This window comes from Kryptolebias marmoratus, linkage group LG7, assembly GCF_001649575.2.
Source record: "Kryptolebias marmoratus isolate JLee-2015 linkage group LG7, ASM164957v2, whole genome shotgun sequence".
Lineage (NCBI taxonomy): Eukaryota > Metazoa > Chordata > Actinopteri > Cyprinodontiformes > Rivulidae > Kryptolebias > Kryptolebias marmoratus.
Window position 1 is genome coordinate 5,638,959 of NC_051436.1, and position 19,499 is coordinate 5,658,457.

The following is a 19,499-nucleotide window of genomic DNA, read 5'->3' on the forward strand; positions in this document are numbered from 1 at the left end:
GCAAGAGAGATAACCGCACCCTGGAGAGGATTGTGAAACAAAACCCATTCAAAAATGTGGGGGAGATTCACAAAGAGTGGACTGCAGCTGGAGTGAGTGCTTCAAGAACCACCACACACAGACGTATGAAAGACATGGGTTTCTGCTGTCCAGATTAAATAATCCAGCCTCCTTTCTCACCACGTTCTGATGAAAAATTAGCTTTGACAAACAACTAAACATTGATCATTTTGCCATCACACATTTTTATTTACGTAGAACTCGGTGGTTTCCTGTAAGCGCCGATGGCGGCGGCAGCTAGCTATAGCGCTTACTTGCCCACGTCCTGCAGAAGAATCATAAAACTCGTTTGATGTGAAACAAATGGCGACGCAAAGGTTTATAAAATAATGTTAGCACTAAAATAAATTGTTTTTTTTTTAGATCAAATTCATTTCCAGACTTCGGCAATCCAGTCTAGTCTCTGACTAGCCGTTAGCTGGTCAGTTCAGTCAGAACAAACCTTTATTTTTTTCAGCATGAAGTCACTCAAAGAGCTATCTGCGACAGGTAAGATGTTTACTACTTCAAAAGCCTTCAATATGCCTTCATGATTAATGCTAACAGCTCTCTCCACAAAGATTAAATTAGCATAATGCTTGTAAATAAAGACCAGCTGATTCTGAAACCAGCAGCTCGATGTCGATCATCTCCGCGTTCAGCAGCAGAGAGCAAAGGTGGAACAGACGACCTTCGTTTTGCTCAGCGGCACCGCTTCAGGCGCGGCTGGTTTTCCTCGTTTGGTTGGTTTAATACTCGACCGGCACCCAGGTCCGCTTCCACGAGCTGAAACGAATTCAACGCTCTGCCCCAGTCAAACTCAATCGAGTCAAAACGCATTACATAACAACGGGCGTTGAATAATAGATGAATTTCACTGTAAGTTGGTGGGTGGCAGGTTCCCAAGAGCCGGGAAAGTAGGTTACACCACTTTAGGTCTCTTTGTCACAAAATATACAGAAAACAGCAGGAAGTTACAAGTTTTATTACTGAATGTTCCCTCATATACTTTATATTAATTATAAAGAACGAAATATTACATCCGGATCAACATATAGCATTCCCTTTATATCAGTCGTACAGATACAGTGTCAAGAAAACCTGCTACACATATTTTCTGATGTATTTTGCATGCCGTCTTTCACGAGCTGAAGTCGCACCCATTTGACTGCTGCTTTTAATTAATTTATTTAGTCCAGTGGTAGAATATGGTCTCATTACTGGGGGGGTTGAGATAAATGTGACAGTGAGGCTGAGGGAGGAAGAAGAGAGGAAGAGGAGGGATGACAGCCAGAGGCCTCGGGGTGGCCCTGAGGGAGGCTAGCCGCCAAATGTCTGAGAAGAGAGAAGTCAAAGAGAAGTTCTGTGTGATGCTGAAGTGTGCCGAGCGTTTGTACCGCTGAATAATAGTGTCCATCAGTTGATATGGCAGCTTCCAACTAAAGAAATACCATAATTATAAAAGGTTAAAGCTTCACAGAAACATCCCCCCTCCTATGGGCTGCACTGTGGAAGAAATTAGACAAGCTATCGGGTTTTTCTCCGTCCGCTAACGGGGTTAGCGCACCGCGCCTCGCTCCATTACTGGCACAGTGCTCACTCGAGTTGAACAAAAACGAAAACGGTTAATAGTTTGAACCATTTCAGAGCCAGATTCAAGGATTAATGCAGTCAAAACTAACTTAGCACAAACTAACAATTTTTAGTAACTGACTGGCATATACGAAGCAGAAAAGAGGCAAGCTAACGGGGTTTAGCTAACAGGTTTAGCACAGTGCACCTCACTCCATTACCGGCACAGTGCTTGCTTATGTTAAATAAAAACAGTTAATAGTTTGAAGCATTTTAGAGCCAAATTCAAGGATTAATCTAGTTATAGGGTCATGTTAGCACAAACTCTGAGAAGTCTAGAAGCTGTGACTAATATACAAGGCCGAAAAGAGGCAAGCTAACAGAGTTTAGCGAACAAGGTTAGCACACTGCGCCTTGCTCCCTTATTGGCACAGTACTTGCTTGTATTTAACAAAAACTAACAAAAGGTAATAGTTTGAACTATTTTAGAGCCTGATTCAAGGATTAATCTAGTTGTAGGGCCATGTTAGCACAAACTCTGACAGGTCTAGCAGCTGTGACTGACATACAAAGCAGAACAGAGGCAAGCTAACGGGGTTTAGCTAACAGGTTTAGCGCGCTGTGCCTCACTCCATAAGCGGCACAGTACTTGCTTTTTGTTTAACAAACCTTTTAACAACCAATTAAAAGTTATTGGTTTAAACATCTTTAGAAATCAATTCAAAAATGTACCCAATTAGTCATAAATCCCATTAGCCCAAACTCGGACAAGCTAATAGCTAGCATGTGAAGCGCAGAGTGCGTGCTAACCGAACTCTAAACTAAAAACAAAAATAAATTTTGTTATTAAACCAATTTGCCTTCTATTCAGGTGAAAATGCCAAAATTAAAAGACTTAAACAGTGTTATGAGTTACAGATAACACAAAATTTTTGGTGTTTTACAGTTATCTTAATTTAGCCCTCCATTTTAGCACGTTAGCAAATATTTGGTAATTAGCACAAAGTTTTGTTGAGACTATATCTCAAACTGGGATTACTGGGGAAAAAATGAAATTGAACTATTTATTATTAGCTGAAGTTCAGGTTTGGGACAGTGAATGAGTTATGGATGTTTGGAAATTCTTATGGTGATTGAAATATTTCTGGTCAAAGATTAAGGCCTTAACTCTGGATATTTTTTTTTTTAATTCTTTTGTTTTTTGGTCCACATGATTTTACAGAAACCCACGCTGCGTCACTGGGTGGTGAGAATGATCACATTAATGACATAAATTTACAGAGAAAGGACATTTTTAAGGATTTTCCCAAAACAGTTAAAGCTCTTTGTTTTCTTTAGATGTTGTTTACATTTTTCCTTACAGCTGTTAACCATTTCAGCATAAAAACATAAAAACAAACATAAAAAAATGGTTTAAAAATAAAAAAGACTCCATTGTTGTTTTGGTTTCTAGGGTACACAGTAATAGCAGGATGCACGAAACATCAGAAATAGAGATTTTAAACAAAAAGTGTTTTTAAAAATCTGCTTTTCCTCAACAAAAGCTCCGTCTTTGTGCGAGCGGGAGGTAAAACATAATGCAACTGAAAATCTAAGCTTTTAAACAAAATAAACGGAGTAGTGTGGATGGGCCAGAGTAAACGAACGGAAATGGGTCAGAAAATGGCGCTAATAATAATATATTTTTTTCCTCATTATTGATTATAAGATGAACTTCCAAATTCAATAATTTAGCTTTACAATTACCCGCATCAGAGAGACTAAAACAAAACATCCTTTACCTCTAAGCCTGGTCGCTGCACCTGTTTTATGTTGCAATCCAAAATGGCGACTTCTAAAAACGTAAACCTGCGGCATGCAGTCGGGAACCAACACCTCTGAAGATTATTTAAACGTACCTGTAGCTCTGTTTGCGTTTGTCACATGTGCAGTTAAACGTTCTCTTAGTGTTGCTTCTGGTTTTGCGCAAACACCCATGAGTTTGAGGCGCGACGCAGATTCCCCGGTTTGTTCGGAAATACGACTTGAGTCAACACGAGCTGGACTTTACTGTTTTTATGCGTTCGTGGTTGAAGAAATACCAAATAAATTTGGTTTCAAAGTGCAAAAAAGGAGAAAAAATAAAATAAAATTCTTGTTTAAATGGACTCAAAAGGCTCTTTACCAAATGAGCAATGGACTACAGACACTTAACACAAGAAGTAAATGTCGTTACAAGGCGGTTGTATTGATGTCTGCGTCACGGGAACAACACAAATATCCAAAACAGATCGACAAAAGTGCATTTTAACAAGAAAAATTAAAAAAAGATACGTTTGCTTTCCACAACAACAAAGATGACAAATGATAAAGTACCTGAAATCCCTGCCTAAATCAAAACAGACTGATGCTCATTTAAAATATATATATATTTTTGTTTTTGTTTCTTTTTAATCCGCCTGTTCTAGCTGGGAGGAACGAGTCCAGAGTCACGCTGAAGTTTTTGGATCCTAATGACGGGAATTACTCCTCCTTAACGCCCTGAAACGAGGTGAACCATCATCCTCCGGTGGGAAATAAAGCTCAAGGCGGATACAAGCGGCTCTTGGTGGCGTTAAAAATACCCAACAATTTAAAAAAAAAATAATCCAGTTAATGAACAAAAACAATAGTTGTGATGAACACAGACAAAAAAAATATCCTTAAAAAATTCATGCTTTTAAAACTTTTTCCTTTTTTTTGGCAACCTGAATTTGATTTTCCATTAAAAAGAACTTAAACCCATAAAAAAAGGAATTAAAACACAAGTTTGAACAGATAACGTGACATGAAGTCAATGAGAAAGGCAGCCAGTGCTCGTTAACAGCAGGGAGGAGGGAAACGATTCCCTAAATATCAACTAAAAACAATCTTTTTCTTCGACAAAACATTAAAATTAGACTTAGTTTTCTTAGGTTTCTTTCCTCAGCCCCGTTTCACCTCTTGTACCTCCATCAGTAGTAAAACTCATGTACAACTACACATATACACAGAATATCTACACAAAGTACCGTCGTCTCGAGTTTCAGGGGGAACAAAACATGAAGAAACAGCCGCTGCGACTCAGAACAGAAAATCAAATACAGCAGACCTGAAAGCTGTGGTAGAAAAACAAAACAAATCAGTATATTTAAAACGAAAAGGATGGTTTGGATCTTTGACGGTCCGGGTTTCGTGGAGATGTCATGAACAGTTAATATCTTACCTGCTGTGGATAGCTCTTTGAGCGACCTTCGTTTGGAGAAAACACGAGCCGACGGCTGGTCTGGGCGGGACCTCACGTCTTAAAACATGTCCGCCTCAAAGGTTTACCGTTTTCTCACCTTTACGCCACATTTCAGGACTATTTACGTAGAATTTGCAGCTAGCTGTAGCACTTCCCATGCATTCTGGGACACTTCTTATAACCATATTACGCTAAACCGACAGGAGAGTAAAGGTTTAAATATCTGAGGTTAGCATAGGTTGCTATAGTTCTTTATAGAATTATGATATGCATACAGGAAGTGCCACAGCTAGCTGCTGCTGCTGTTATTTATGCCTGCAATAAATTTAAAGAACCCGGCATAAATAACCGTGACACTGATATTGATGCAAACATTTATAAGACGGGGCTGGAAATTAAGCCATTTTGAGATGACCTCACTCGGACTAGCCATTAGCTCATCAGTCCGGTCAGAATTTAATGAGGGTGTCCTGCACCTGAGATCGTTCAGAGAGCCGTCCGCAACAGGTAAGAGGTTAAATGTTCAGAATCTTTCCGCAGATCTTTACCTCCAAAGCTCCGAACTGTTCCTTTGACGTACCGTTAACGTTAATGTGTGCCGCCGCCACGTTCCACGTCTGGTTCCCCGGGAGCTCAACGTGCACGAGTTTAACTTCTAAGATTTACAGAAAACCTTTCCTATGTTCGCTTCCATGAATCTGGAGACTTAAACGAAACTGAACAGACGAAAATAAAAAAAACAAACCCCGAGTCTCAGGTCAGCGTTTAGTCATCAAACTACCGGAGTCTCCGGTAAATCTGATCATTTCACTGACGCCCACCTTCTGCCTGCCGAGGTGGGAAAACTTACGGCAGGAGCAGAAAAAAAGGACACAAAAACGCACTCGTATCGGGCGTTTAAAAGGAGGTTCCACGTCTCCAGGGAGAGACGTTTGTAAAACTAATTACAGTTTGTCCTCGGAGCGGCTGGACGAGCGCTTTCTGTGTCCAAACCGGGATAAGTCGGAGAGAGGAGTTCAGGGATTAAACTGATGGACGTGTCTGAGGGTTGAGACGGGATTTAAAAAGATTCTGTGATTAGTTTTAAAACAATCCATGATTATGATTTTTTTTTTTTTTTTAAAAGGGAAAAGGCCAGAGATTTTATTTTAAATGATGGTGCTGCAGACTAGAGTAAAACTGAACTACGGTAAATAATTATCAGACTGAAAGAGCTCAAAAAGCCATTTTGTTTAAAAATAAAAAACAAATAGTTGATGTTGCAGCACCACCTGGAGGCCATCTTCCTACATTACATCTAAAACTTCATTTTAAAACCTGTTTCTAAATGTTACCCCTCCACTCTTTCCCTTCATTTCCAGTTCTAATTTTCTGCTCTGAGATTTTTTTTTCCCCCTGCCGTAGAGTTTCATCTGTCTGAGATCGGGAGGCGTCGTGTTGCTCTACGATCTCCGAGCCTCTCGTTGGATTTTAAAGCTTTCCAGAAACATCAAGAAGAAGAAGAAAAAAAAAGTTGCAAAGCTAAAAAAAAAAACAAATAAAGACTGAAATGTTGCAACAAAAAGGGAAGGATAAGACATTAAAATCAAGAGAAATGAGGAAAATGTAAAAAAAAAAAAGAAGATTACGGTTCTTAAGAAAATTTTCAACAAGTCTGTCGAAGACGGTAAAATAAAAAATACAGCTCTGTAGACGAGAACAACCAGTCTGCTTTAAAAAAATAAAATTAAAAAGGGGATAAAATGAGTAAATGTTTCTGATTACTATCCCACGTTCCGATCGTCTAACTGAACGGCATCTCTGACTCCGACTGGATGGAGGACCTGGAGGCCCGGCTCTTCTGGTTGCGGATGGACGGGAAGTTGGGCGTGGAGCAGTTGGAGGGCCGGCCTGAGGAGGCGGGGCTGCTGTGGTTGGAGGAGAACGAGGCGTCGTTCTGGGGTTCCACTCGAAGGAGAGAGCGGATGTCCTCCTCCATTTCCGAGAGCTCCAACGCCACTTCTTGAGCCAGCTTTGCCCTGGACTGCTCGGGAGCACAAACAACAACAGTTCGGTCATTCCATAACAAAATAAAAAAAGACTAACGAGGCTTCGTCCTGGTTGAACGAATGCGTATCGCCCGCCGCTTTTCACGCCGGAGTTTTAAAGCTCTTTCCTGAAACGGTTCTGCGAAATGGCCGCACGAGCCGACACGTCTTTAAGCCATTCAGAAACCACGGATGGAGCCGCCCGCCGTGCAGATGTTAGCTTTCAGAAATGAAGCAGGTTCTGTGGAACCAAAAGAACTTGGCTGCTTTTACATATTAAATATCTTTCTCGTAAGGCTGGAGTACGCTCTCAGCCATCCAGTACTTTGTAAACCCCCCCAAAAAAGTTAAAAAAAAGAAAAAAGAAAACTAAACAGCCGGGCTACTACTCCGTAACTGTTCCGTTCTATTACGGTCCAAAATCTTTTGGACCTGGGAAACAATCCTCAGATAGGAAGCAAAATGTCTTCAACTACATAACAGAAACCCAGCTGTTTATCTTTTTCAGAACATTCTCAAAGCAACATTTCAATTTTCGTGTTCAGCCCGAAGAGCAAAAAGTTTGCTAATTTGACATCGTTACAAATATACTGCTAGCTAAAAATGAGCGAAGAGTTCTCCGAAATGAATTCGTACTACATTGTTTTGGTTTTTAAATCCTGTGTAAGCGTACGTCGTCTCTTTATCGCATTACTGAGCCGCAGAGCCGGCTCACCTTCACACACGTTGACCGTTTCAACTCTGTGACTACCCCACGTTGTTTTCGAGCCCAAATCATCGCCATCATTTCTCAACGAGCTTAGCGTGGAACTGTGGCGTGAAAGGCGACGGGCGGTACGAGGCCTTTCGTTTTGTTGCGTTTGTGTTTCAGACGGGACAGACGGGGACAGATTAGACACATGGACAGGCGGGACAGACTTCAGGTTGGTACTCACAGTCTTTTCGAGGTTCTCGTTGATATCTCTCATCAAGTCACTGTATCTCAGTTTGAGCTTCTCCTCCCTCCTGTTCTGCTTGTCCTCCAGCTGGAGCGCAGCACGGAGACAGAAACCAAAGTGTGTAAAATAACAATCAGAGAAAACACTCAGAGGCTTCAGATGAAAAAAACGTGTGTGCGTGTGTGAGTGTGTGTGTGAGTGTGTGTGTGAGTGTGTGTGTGTGTGTGTGTGTGTGTGCGTGCGCACCCACCTTGCGCAGCGAGGCCACAGAATCATTAATATGTTTCCTGTTTATCTCCTCTACATCCCTACAGAGTGAAAATTAGACAGAACGATAAAGTGTTACAGGAAAAAAAGAGCAACTAAACGCAACGAAAACCAAAGTGTCAAACTCAAGGCCCGAGGGCCAGATGCGGCCCTTGTTACAATTTTAAGCGGCCCGCGAGATACTATGTTAAATGTCTCCTAGACAGATCGCATCTTTATTGTTTTTCATTTTGCTTCGACAACTGAGCTTCCTTAGAGACGAGCATTCAGGGCAAACCTTGAAGCTGAGAAAATTTAATTTGAATTTTGCTTAGAATCTCTTAGAATAGGAGGACATAACCTGGTGAAGAAACGAATGCAACTGATGTGTCTTAAAGTTTTGATCAATGAGTTATTTTTGTTCTAATGTATAAATGTATATTTCTATAACTAATCTGATGTATTACATCTGAAAACCAAAGCTTCTTTAATTGCTTTTCAGTAAACGCCGACAGATTGGCCCTCGACTCGGACCCCATTGGACACCCCTGGTTTAAATACAATCATCTCTTCACATTCGCCTCAGATACACAAATAAATAAAAATAAGTTGTTCTATTTCTTTACTCTTTGTCTTTGGTCCTGGCTTCACTGATGCTGTTTTGTCGTTTCCTGTCCAGGATCTTCTGGAGCTCCTTCTTCTCCCTGCAGACATAGTTCAACATTATCCTCCAGCTGCTCTTGGGTCAAACCCTCAGGTTTAAGAAACTCAAAAAAAAAAAACGAAACCCCTGGCTGTGTGGGAGTAAAGAGCTGCACGTACCTGTCGCATACCTCCTTCAGCTTCTTCAGCTGAGCTGCCAGGCATTCCGGCCCCACCTCCTTCAACTTCTTGACGTCCTACAAACAGACCTCCTGTGATCAAACTGTTCCGACACGATGAAGCGGTTCAGATTGGAGCTCATGGAAGCGGTGTTACCTCAAGTATATGTTCTTCTCTCATATCTATTTCCGTCCGGTGAAAGTTCTGCTGAAGCTTTAATAGTTCCTGCACCTGCTGCTCCCGGAGCTTCTGTGCGCTCGTTTCCTGAGATTCACTGGAGAGCAAATGAACACATGAATTCACTCAACCTTTATCTTTTGTTTCCATAATCCATCGTAATTCATGTCGAAACTGCATTAAACCGAGAGCTCAGATCTTTTGAGGTGGGGTTCTGTGGAAAAGTTATCAACAGTTAATATCTTACCTGCTGTAGATAGCTCTCAGTTTGGAGAAACAAGACTTCGGTCGTGGCCAGATTGACGAGCTAAGGCATAGTCCGAGTCCAAAGTGGATCGCTATCACCATTTTATAAGCCTTTCTATCTCTTACACAGTTAATTACACAGAATCCCATTGTTATTTACGAGCGGCGGCAGCAGCTAGCTGTAGCACTTCCAGCAGGAATATCATAACACTTCCGTGTAAAGTTTGTGTAAAGTGCCAACTGGGACATGTGCAGAAAAAGTTAATGTAGCTGAAAAACAACTTAGATTAGATTAGAATGTGACTAGCGGGTTAGCCACTAAGCTAGGCTAACCGACCGGGGATTTTTATCCAGCTAACATGAGTGGCATTAGTATAAATTCAACAAAAATCCAACTAAATTTAAAACAAAAACATTCAAAACCTTTATTTATACTCGTGTAGCAAAAAAAAAAAAGAAGCAGCAATTTAAGTAACGCTACTTAACAGGCTATTCAAGAGAACAAATTGTTAGCAGAGAGTAACGATTAGCTTGGATTAATAGTAGCAGAGTTTACTAATAAAAAAAAAAAAAAAAATCAAATAAAAAACAAAATACATTTAGCTAACAAGTCTTTGCTAAACAGCTAAAACTGATGGCTAACTCTATGATATTGGAAGACAGTTATTAGCAAACAGTTAGCAGCTAGCTGTAGCGCTTTTAGTGTAGCCTGGGGCACTTCCTGGTCAAATATCATTAGAGTTCTGCCAAAATAACTGTGCAAAATGGCAAATTCATATTAAAAAAAAGCTAAAAAGTGTTTTAAAAAACAATTTTAGGTTAGCTAGTAAGAAGTGAGCTAGCCGCTAAGCTAGGCTAACTTTTTACCCTGCTAACATGAATGGCGTTAGTTTGCATTCAGTTAAAAAAAAAAAACAAAAAAAAAAACTAATAACTGGGTTTAAAACAAAAACATTAAAAGGCTTCAATAAATCTTTAAAAAAATAAATAAATAAAATTAGGTTAAGTAGCCCTGGTTAGCTGGTAAGTAAGTAAGTAATAAATGGTGGCAGAGTAAAAGTTTATAAAATAAAACCTGGAGTTCAAAAAAAGTTAAAAAACAAAAACAAGTGGACTTCTATTCTGTAGCTGAACAGTTGTTTTTGTTTTTTAACTTTTTTGAATTTACCATGGCCTGGATGACTGAGAATCTACACCAGCATAAAACCTGGAGTTGTTTTAAGACGGCAGAAACCAACGCTGGTCTTCTTAACCTCGCTCGAACTAGCCATTGGCTCACCAATCTGGTCATAATTAAACTTTTTCTCCAAACTGAGGCCATTCAAAGAGCTATCCACCGCAGGTAAGATATTCTCTGTTATTAATCTTTCCACCGAAGATCAGTTCAAAACATCTGAACTGCCTCTTTAAGCTCAGCAGCATTGTTTTATTAGCTGTTCTGTCCCCCGTCCGTCGGTCTTTACTCACCCTTTCTTGATGCTACGTTTGAAGTTTTTGTCTTTTTTCTGGCTTTCTGCCTGAAGCTGGTGACAATAAAACAAAGAAGAAGTCCTTTGAAAGCACGTAACAAGAAAAGGGAAAACATCCCTAACTCCACGAGGAGTATTTACCTTCTTCTGGTGTTTTTTCTTCAGCTCCTTCAAGTCTTTCGCCTGCTTCTTCACCATCTTATCATAATTCTTGTGCTCCTTCAGGTCGTCCAGCGTCAGCGCCGGGACGTCTGGGAGACAAAAAAAAAAAAAACAGACGAGCCGGTTGGAAATCTCGCGAACCGACCGCCCCCCGCTCGCCGAGGCGACGGCGAAGCGCTTTCTCTCAAGGAGCTTGAGCGCGGCGAACAAAAACGATTTGAGTCACGTTTACTGCGATGACCTTACCTGTCAAAAGATTCTCTATGAGCATGTCCCTGGGAGGACGAACTACACAGAAACACACAGAGCGGTGCAAAATGGATCATGCATGAATGAATCAAACAAACAGTAAACTCATTTCTGCTTCTAGACAAAGGTTGAAGACACGAGACACACGTCTAAGACATTTGATCCACAGCTGGACAATTAAAGATAAACAGGTAATATTTGGATTTCTGAAAAAAACAAAACAAAACGGGGATTTATTCCATGAAAACGGGATGCGTGAAGAAAAAAACGTTTGAGATTTGTTCGAACTGACGGTTATATTTAGCATCCGTTAGATTAAATTCATGCGTTCTCGTCCGCTTCATTTAGTGATTTTAGGTTCTCCGAGTCAGGATTTCGTGGTTCGTGTGACAGTTAAACTCCCGTTCAGCAGGTGGCGCCAAACTAAAAGACCACGAGTGAAAAAGTGAGGAAGAGGGGGGGGGGGGAAATTACACATAAAGGGCGCCTTTTTGGAGAAAATTTATGAATTCTCAGTGAGAAATCATTCGATGTTCTTTACATCTGACAACGAACCAGCCGCTCGGCGCCACCTGCTGGCCGGAGTGTAAAACTGGAGCGAGTCGGTTTGAATACGAGCACAAGAGGAAGGTCCAAACAAGCTGGACACGGACAGGATGTCGGGAACTTTCCAGTTTTTGCAGTAAAACTTTGCTTCCCGGGTTGCCGCGAGTAACGGTCGCAACCGACAACGTCGTGTTTTTAAATTGGAAACTTTAATTTCCGATTTCAGTTCCTGGAACGTTTCAGCTGACCGAACAAAACGACCCAGAAATGTTTTCAAAAACCAAAGAAGCCTGAAGTATTTCAGGCTGACTGGCAATAAAAGCAGATTTTTTAATTTTTAAACTATTAAACAACATTCAGCAGAAAAAACTGGATCATAGTTTTGTCAGATTCACACTTTTGTAGATCTTATATTATGATTTTTGTTTTAATTCTGCGCCAAAACTGATCGATTTTAGCAGGGGAGACAAATCAACGAGGAAACACATCAACACAACATCTTTTAATAAACGGAAATAATAATGAGTAACATTTAAATAAGATTCTTATATAATAAACAATTATACATATACATGATATAAAAACTGTAGTTCAGTTGTTCTGCTGTTCCTACCTTGTGGGTGGAGCTTGTAGTCCAAGCAATCCTCCAGGGCGGACGCGGCGAAGAGCTGATCCGACGGAGAACCCGGAGTATCCGGGCACGTTTCTCCGTCACTCTCCATGAAGTCGTCCTGTTGAGACGGCAAAAAACGCTTCTTTACGTTTCATCCCGAATCCATTCCTATTAGTCCGGGCGTGTTTGCGGTTTTATTTCGGCGGAAAAGCTTTCGCTTCCTTACTTCCTGCTTCGGCGTCATTTCCCGCGCGCTCCCGCTGCTCGCGTCCGTTCGCGCCGAGCTGCGCTGGGGAGAGGTGAGAGTGCAAAGCGGCGTTTTCCGTTTATGTGTTAAGATGCTGAACGCGGCTTCAGATCGAAGCTCCGTGAACTCGCGTCTCGTTTTAAATCATTAATCATTTAATTCCAGTCTGTTAAGCTGTTTTTTTTTTTTTTTATTGTTTGGCGCAGCACCTGATTGGGTGTTCTGCTCCGGTTCCCACGCTGGCGGCATTCGACGGGTTTTATCACGCCGAGCGGGATTTTTGATGTTATTGAGATTTACGTAAAAAAAAACGAGTCCTGAAAGTCCTTATCTGCCTTCAAATCAAAGCTTTCTAACGGCTACGCCTTCAGAGATAATCCTTCGAATTTCCCTTTGAAATCGGCCGTAGCTGCTGAGGGGGAAATCCCTTCGTACAAAGCCCCGGCCTCATTGTGAAGCTCGGGGGGGGGGGTTTCGTCCTTTTTTTTTCCCCCCTGAATTCAGGGCTGGAATCCCCGACAACGTCGTTCGAAACCAAGAAACATAAAAGTCCTCGAACCGGCGGGCTCGTGAACAGGTGACGAATCGCCAAACTTCAAACAAACTGCGAATCGTTTGGAAACTTCTGAGACGGAGAAGATGGAACCAACAGCACAGCTCACAGATGCTTGATTCCTGTTCGATGTTATTAATAATAATAATATTTAACTCACCTCAGGACCATCAGGACCCTCAAGACTGAAGCCTTCGATGAGACTGGCGAGCTGGTCCTCCCTCTTGGCCATCCCGCTGATGTGCTTGATGGGGTTGGTCAGAGCGTCGGCGTACTCTGAGGACACGCAACCAAAGGAACGCCAGTAATTAGCGAACCCGCAGAGCCTTTTATGACGTGCTAATCGTGGTAGCACACAGAGCTCAGGGCGGTGAGGATCGATGTTTACGTGACGTCGACAAGTCTTCAGAAAACAACAAGTCGCGACGATAAAACGTTCACTTTCACAGACCAGGTTAGCATCATGCTAGCTGCTAAGCTAGGCTAACCAACAGACGGCTTTAGAACTGAGTTTCAAACAAATAAATTCTTTATTTAAACCCCACGAATCAGAAAAAAAAACTAGTTTTAGGCAGAAACATTTACCATGTTCGCTATAGTCGACTGAGGGACGCGAGCAGAGCAGCGTCGCTCCACCTGGAGCTCCGCCATTTTATCGATTTACTTCCAGAAACAGGGAGGCAGTTTAACAAAAGGGCTGCAACTTTTTTTTTTTTTTTTCTTTTTCAAAGTTTTGGTTTTATTCCTTCAAAACCTCGTAGAATTTCGTGTGTATTTAACTTGCATCCATGGACCAAAAACTGACATTTACTTCAGCGATTTAAAAGAAATATACCGTATTTTCCGAACAACAGGATTATAAGACTCCCCGTCAATGAATGGTCCATTTTCGACCTTTTGTCATATATAAGGCACCGGCTTATAAGGCACCGGCTTATAAGGCGCTCTGTCGTTTTTTGGGAAAATTGAAGCTTTTAAATGTCTGGAAAATATGGAAGTCTGATGACCTTCGTCCTTTCACTGTATTCCTAACTTCTGAGATACTTTGGGCGGGAAAAAAAAAGTGTTTAACGCACTAATATGTTACAATATAACCAGCCGATGACCAGAAATGGTTGCCCGGAGCACCGGGAACCATTTTTATGGAGCCTTTGGCGGTGGGAAGTCTAAGGTGAGGTCTGTGAGTCCGGAGGGTCGGAGGTCGGGCTGTTGGGTGGTCTTACCTTGGTGCTCATTAGGAATGTAGTCCTTAACGTCGATATAAACCAGCAGGGAGGCCAACATGAGCGGCTGGTTCAGCTCGTTTTTCAAGTTGAGGTAGCGGTACCCTGGAGGGACGAACAGAGTGACAGTAAAGGCCGAGCACATCGAAGAAGGAATGCACGTCGCCCGCCGCGTTCAGCCGACACCGTCCGAGCTGCTTTTGGTCGAACATCGTCAATGCCGATTAGCTGCGGCAGCCGTCTTCCACTGGGCATGTTTATGTGACGACAGAGACTTAATTCTGACGGTTTCATTGAGATGTGCTCTTAAAACGGACGTGGCTCCATCAGTTCGTGCTTACGGCGTGTGTTGGGGGGTGACGGTGACTCTCAGCTACCACCACACCGGATCCGAGCTCAAGGACGGGAACATTTGCTGAGTTTTAGACATTTTGCTAAAGTGGCTTAGCTGTAGGGGCCAATCTTCAAAACTGAATCATTTGTTGTCCGTCTAAAGCAATGATTCCCAAAGTTGGGGTCGGGACCCCAATGTGGGTCACCCAACACCAAGCAGGGGTCCTTAGATCATCTCCAGATATCAAGTTACAACTAAAAACCCAGTTTTTATGATATATTTACACTATTATTGTTACAGAGAATTGAAATACAAGTCATTTATTGATTTTAAAAATAGCAAAACGGATGCTAAGACTGTTTGTGTTGTCATTAAGCCCTTATTTAATCGGATCATCAGCACTTTTGAATATTGAAACTCCAACAGATGGGGTCACACACCTTTGTCACAGTTATTTTATAGATCTGAACCTGAAAAGTTTGGGAACCGCTGCTTTAAAGGATACTGACAGGAAGTTCACTCACATCCGTCCACTTTTGCTAACAAACGGACACACACATGGTGGCCGAAACGCTCTCGCCGCTTTGCCTTCGGGGGCGGGTGACGACGAATTAACAGACATTTGTAAAAGGTGTTTTATGATGATGCCCGACCGCATGCGTCCTTACCGGGCCTCATGGCAGAAACGGGGAGGATCCGGTGTGCGATAAACTTGCCGCTGTCCTCCAGCACAGCTATCCTCAGGGAGGCCAGCGACGGGAGAACCACCTGGGGAAGGAGAACACGTGACGAGCTCAGAGGAAGGAGGCGGAGGGCGCGAGGAAAAGGTTTGGACCGAAAGGGGAGTTACTTTGTTGAAGGTGAACGCGTCCTCGCCCCACTGGGGGTTCATCGTGTTCCCCACGGTTTTGGTTCGGTACTTCCTCTTCGTGTCAGCCGGGAGTCCAAACATGTCCACCTCCACGTACACGCTCACCTTTTTATCCGTCAGGTACTGGCCCGAGATCACCTGGTGGAGACGGAGCGACACGCGGCCGTTTACCAGCAGCCCGGGAACACCGGGAGCCCGCAGGGAACTCGGCGGCGCTCACCTTTATGCTGACCGTGTTGGCGACGATCCCGTCCACGATGTTCTCCGTGAAAGGGTCGAAGTGTTTGTCCACTCTCCTCATGAACTCCGGCTTCAGCAGGTAGCCGCTGTTCCCGTTGTACTCGAACACCCCCATGTTGAGCTGCATGGCGGCATCTGAGGGATAAGAAGACACGTGAGGAGGAGGAGGAGGAGGAGGAGGACGGTTTCTACAAGAGCAGAAGATCAGTGTCTGCTTCAGAAAGACAAAGCCAAATATCGAGTTCATCCGCTCGTCTTCTTGACCTACTTGTCCATGAAGGGACGCAGAGGAGCTGGTGTCCATCTCCAGCGGTCATTGGTTGAACGGCAGGGACACCCTGGACAGGTCTCCAGTCCACATCAGGGTCACTTTATTGGTTTCTGAAGTCGAGACCTGAACAGGGATGTCCCAACGTCTCAGCGTCCCAACATCTGAACATCCTAACGTCTCAATGTCCCAAAGTCCTAATGTCCCAACATCCCAACGTCCTAACGTCCTAATGTCCCATAATCCCAATGTCCCAATATCCCAACGTCCCATAATCCCAATGTCCCAATATCCCAACATCCCAATATCCCAACATCCCAATGTCTCAACATCCTAATGTCCCAACGTCCTAATGTCCCAATATCCCAATGTCTCAGCATCCCAACACCTCAATGTCCTAACGTCCCAACATCCTAAAGTTCCAATGTCCCAACAAAAAACAGAGATCTCTTCAGATTTCTGTTCTCCCTGAACTCGTCTTTAGTCGTCTCTGCTGTCCATGCAACCCTTTTGTCTTTTTATGTCTACTTTCCGTCTTTCTAGGTCTCCTTACACATCCTTTATGTCTTTTCATGTAACCATTTCATCTCTCTACGCATTTGTTTTGTCTTTTTAGGTTTCCATTTGCATCCTTTTAGCAATTTTGTCTCCCTACGTGTCCTTTTGGTCACCTTATGTGTCCTTTGTGTCTTGAAGTCTCTCTGCGTCCTTTTAGCCTTATGTCTCTATGTTTCCCTTTTGTCTTTTGAGGTCTTCTTATGCGTTATCCATTTTTCTGTCTGTCCTTCGGCTCCTTGTGTCTTCTTCTTCTTCTACTAATAATTCCACTAACATTAAACTCTCTCTCACCTTCTGCAGCAGATTTCAGCCGTTCACTCCGCGCTTTCACACGAAGCGCTCACCCCCCCAGTTAAGACAATCGTCCAACCACGTCCTTAATCATTCCCATTTCTTTGCTCACCGAGAGTCTGAAAGTTCAGCGCCGCCATCTGGCAGCCAACGTTCCAGAAGAGCTGAGGCATGTAGTTGGAGCTGTCCACCCTCGTCCCTTTGGGGTAGATCCGGCTCAGCTGGTTCTTGTTGTACCTGGAGGAGGGCCGTTAAGGCTGAACGGGTAAAGGGGAGGAGCAACCTGCGCAGCGTCCACGAATCGGACGCTGAGAGACAGAAAAGACTCTCTGGAGTTTGGAACAGCCTTCAAATTCATTTTTATCGCTTGGCGCCAAATGTCAAAAAAGGTTTCTGCCTGTGTCTCTGTCTACCATCAGATGGACAAAGTGTCTCCGCCTCTAAACGACACCCTAACTATAAAATCCAAACATGCTAAATATCACAAAACACTCCCGCGCTTGCGTTTTGTTTTGTTTTTTTGGCGCAGCCGAACTTTCTTTAATTTTTGCGCCTCTTTCTTCTTCTCCCTGTGGATTTTTAGTCGCTTGATAGATAACGTTGAGCCTCCGTCAGATTGGAGAGGAGGGGGTGTTTTTTCATTCGGCTGGGTTGGGGGTAAGATCGGATGGTGGATGGGGGAGTTTCCTCCCGAGAACTCCCCGGTTTTGGCGTTTCTCGCTCTAACGCGCTGAAAATGTGACGCCGATTTTCAAAAAAAAAAAAAAAGTGTCATGAATAATTTATCATAACTCTGATATTCCTTGACCTATCGAGATAATTTAAAAACTGGTGTAAAGCTTGAAGTCTGGACTTTAGAGATAAATTAACACGGAGTCTCTGAGAGGGTGGATCTTTTCCGCTAGATTATTTTAACCCTTTAAAGTCGACGCACGCTCTGGAGCCCACTCTGGAGCGGGCGTCGACCTTAAAGGGTTAAAACTAAAAAAAAGTTTTACTTTTCACTCAGGAAAATGTCCCGTTTGTTTACATCGGGTGGGGCGATGGCGTTTTGTGGCTTCAGCTTCTGGTTTCTGCTCCAGTCTCTAGTTTTGATGCGTCTCGACGGCGCGCCTGTCTAAGAGTTTGCAGTCTTAGCAAAATATCTCAGACCAACTCTCAAAAACTACAGCTGGTTCATTTGGGGACTCAACTCAGTTTAACATGGCGGCTACGGCTAATCAATGTTAGTCAACAACAACAAAAAAAACTGCTATAACTCCAGATACTGAGCTAAAGCTCAGTGCGGTAGTAGCTGAAACTGATCCCCAACGCTAACTCTTGAGCGTTGATCCAAAGATCCAAAACTTTAAGGGTTTGAAAAGCAAAAGGCTTGAAACGCTTTGGGCAAAATGCCAACTTCTGTTGATTTAACTGTTTGACGTCTTTGGCTTCCCAATAAAGAAGGAACTCGGGGTTCGGTTACTTATTCTTTGGATGTCTGCTCTGAAGTCTAGAAATGGACGCGTAGATCAGCCCTAGCTGCTCGGGAGAGCGTAAGACGAGTCCCTGAGGGATGAAGGATACTCGACGAACTCACTGGGGAAGCTCTTCAGCAGCTCCAGGCCTTTGGTTTCCACAAATGACGACATCTCGTAGAACTTCTTCCGCACTGGAAAACGAAACGAGACAAAAGGGGCTGTCAGAACCTCACATGAAAGCCAAAGTGCTTTAAAACCCCCCGATCCCTCCCGCAAACGTAGCCTTACCGGCTGCCTCCCCGAAGCTCTTGAATTTAACGGGTTCGATGTAGTTGACGAGGTTCGACATCTCCTCCGTGGCCAGGACCTCGGTCTTGGCGGTGCCCTGGGGGAGGAAGACGGAGCCGATGCGTCAGGCAGCTCGCGAGCGTCTCGGAGCGCGAGGCGGACGTTCCCGGAGGCCCTTACCTCGACGGAGCTGGCTGCTTTGGGATCAGCCGGAGGGTCGTACTCGTACTCCTCGTCTTCGCTCTCGCCGTCTCCTCCTGGTGTGTCAGAAAATCGATATAACTCTTAGTTCCGTTTTGTTTTTTTTGGAGTCAACCCAAGTCAAGAAGTGGCTCAACCTCTGTTGGTGTCAACTTTGTTTGTTGGCAAATTATCCCACGAACCACTGCGCAGATTTTTAATGGAACTCTGAAAGTAACGCTGGATGTGCACAAAACAAAGATGGCCGCCACAAAACACAACAATGGCGCTAATTCAGTCAGTTTTACAGATGTCGCACCAACATTCGGACCCTTCAGGATTTCGCGGGCATTTTTAGTGATTGTTGCAGCTAAAACGCCTGATTTCGCGGGGCATTTTCCTAAAAGTTGCAATTTTTTTTTATACTAAAATCAATAAACAACCATAACTTTTGATATATAAACCAAAAATACTTCCTAGTTTTGTAGCATAATTGCCAACAAACATTGACATTCTCAAAAGGTGCTTTATTTGAGAACTTTGAGAGCTTCTAAACTGACATTCATGACCATTTCTGGATTGTCCCTCGTCTGCAGCTCTCCTCACATGTTTTGCAGACACAAAGTGTTTGTCGAT

At 43.2% G+C, this 19,499-nt stretch overlaps 1 protein-coding gene across 2 annotated transcripts in view; it reads right to left on the bottom strand.

Annotated features, from left to right (window-relative positions):
• Positions 1–2,744: 2,744 nt before the first annotated feature.
• The window catches only part of plcb3 (phospholipase C, beta 3 (phosphatidylinositol-specific)), a 54,002-nt gene continuing 37,247 nt past the window's right edge, over positions 2,745–19,499 (bottom strand). Inside the window, exons 15-34 of one of the 2 annotated variants that reach the window (XM_017428032.3) lie at positions 18,864–18,940; positions 18,684–18,780; positions 18,502–18,586; positions 17,048–17,172; positions 15,799–15,953; positions 15,558–15,716; positions 15,376–15,475; positions 14,374–14,478; positions 13,311–13,426; positions 12,577–12,639; positions 12,351–12,468; positions 11,189–11,230; positions 10,922–11,031; positions 10,779–10,834; positions 9,045–9,162; positions 8,889–8,965; positions 8,693–8,770; positions 8,071–8,128; positions 7,818–7,907; positions 2,745–6,878 (exon numbers count right to left, since the gene is read on the bottom strand). In XM_017428032.3, the coding sequence (XP_017283521.1) occupies positions 6,639–6,878; positions 7,818–7,907; positions 8,071–8,128; positions 8,693–8,770; positions 8,889–8,965; positions 9,045–9,162; positions 10,779–10,834; positions 10,922–11,031; positions 11,189–11,230; positions 12,351–12,468; positions 12,577–12,639; positions 13,311–13,426; positions 14,374–14,478; positions 15,376–15,475; positions 15,558–15,716; positions 15,799–15,953; positions 17,048–17,172; positions 18,502–18,586; positions 18,684–18,780; positions 18,864–18,940 (2,069 nt within the window). In that variant the 3' untranslated portion in view covers positions 2,745–6,638. The remainder of the gene's footprint in view (positions 6,879–7,817; positions 7,908–8,070; positions 8,129–8,692; positions 8,771–8,888; positions 8,966–9,044; positions 9,163–10,778; positions 10,835–10,921; positions 11,032–11,188; positions 11,231–12,350; positions 12,469–12,576; positions 12,640–13,310; positions 13,427–14,373; positions 14,479–15,375; positions 15,476–15,557; positions 15,717–15,798; positions 15,954–17,047; positions 17,173–18,501; positions 18,587–18,683; positions 18,781–18,863; positions 18,941–19,499) is intronic. The other variant, XM_017428033.3, reaches the window with a different exon arrangement.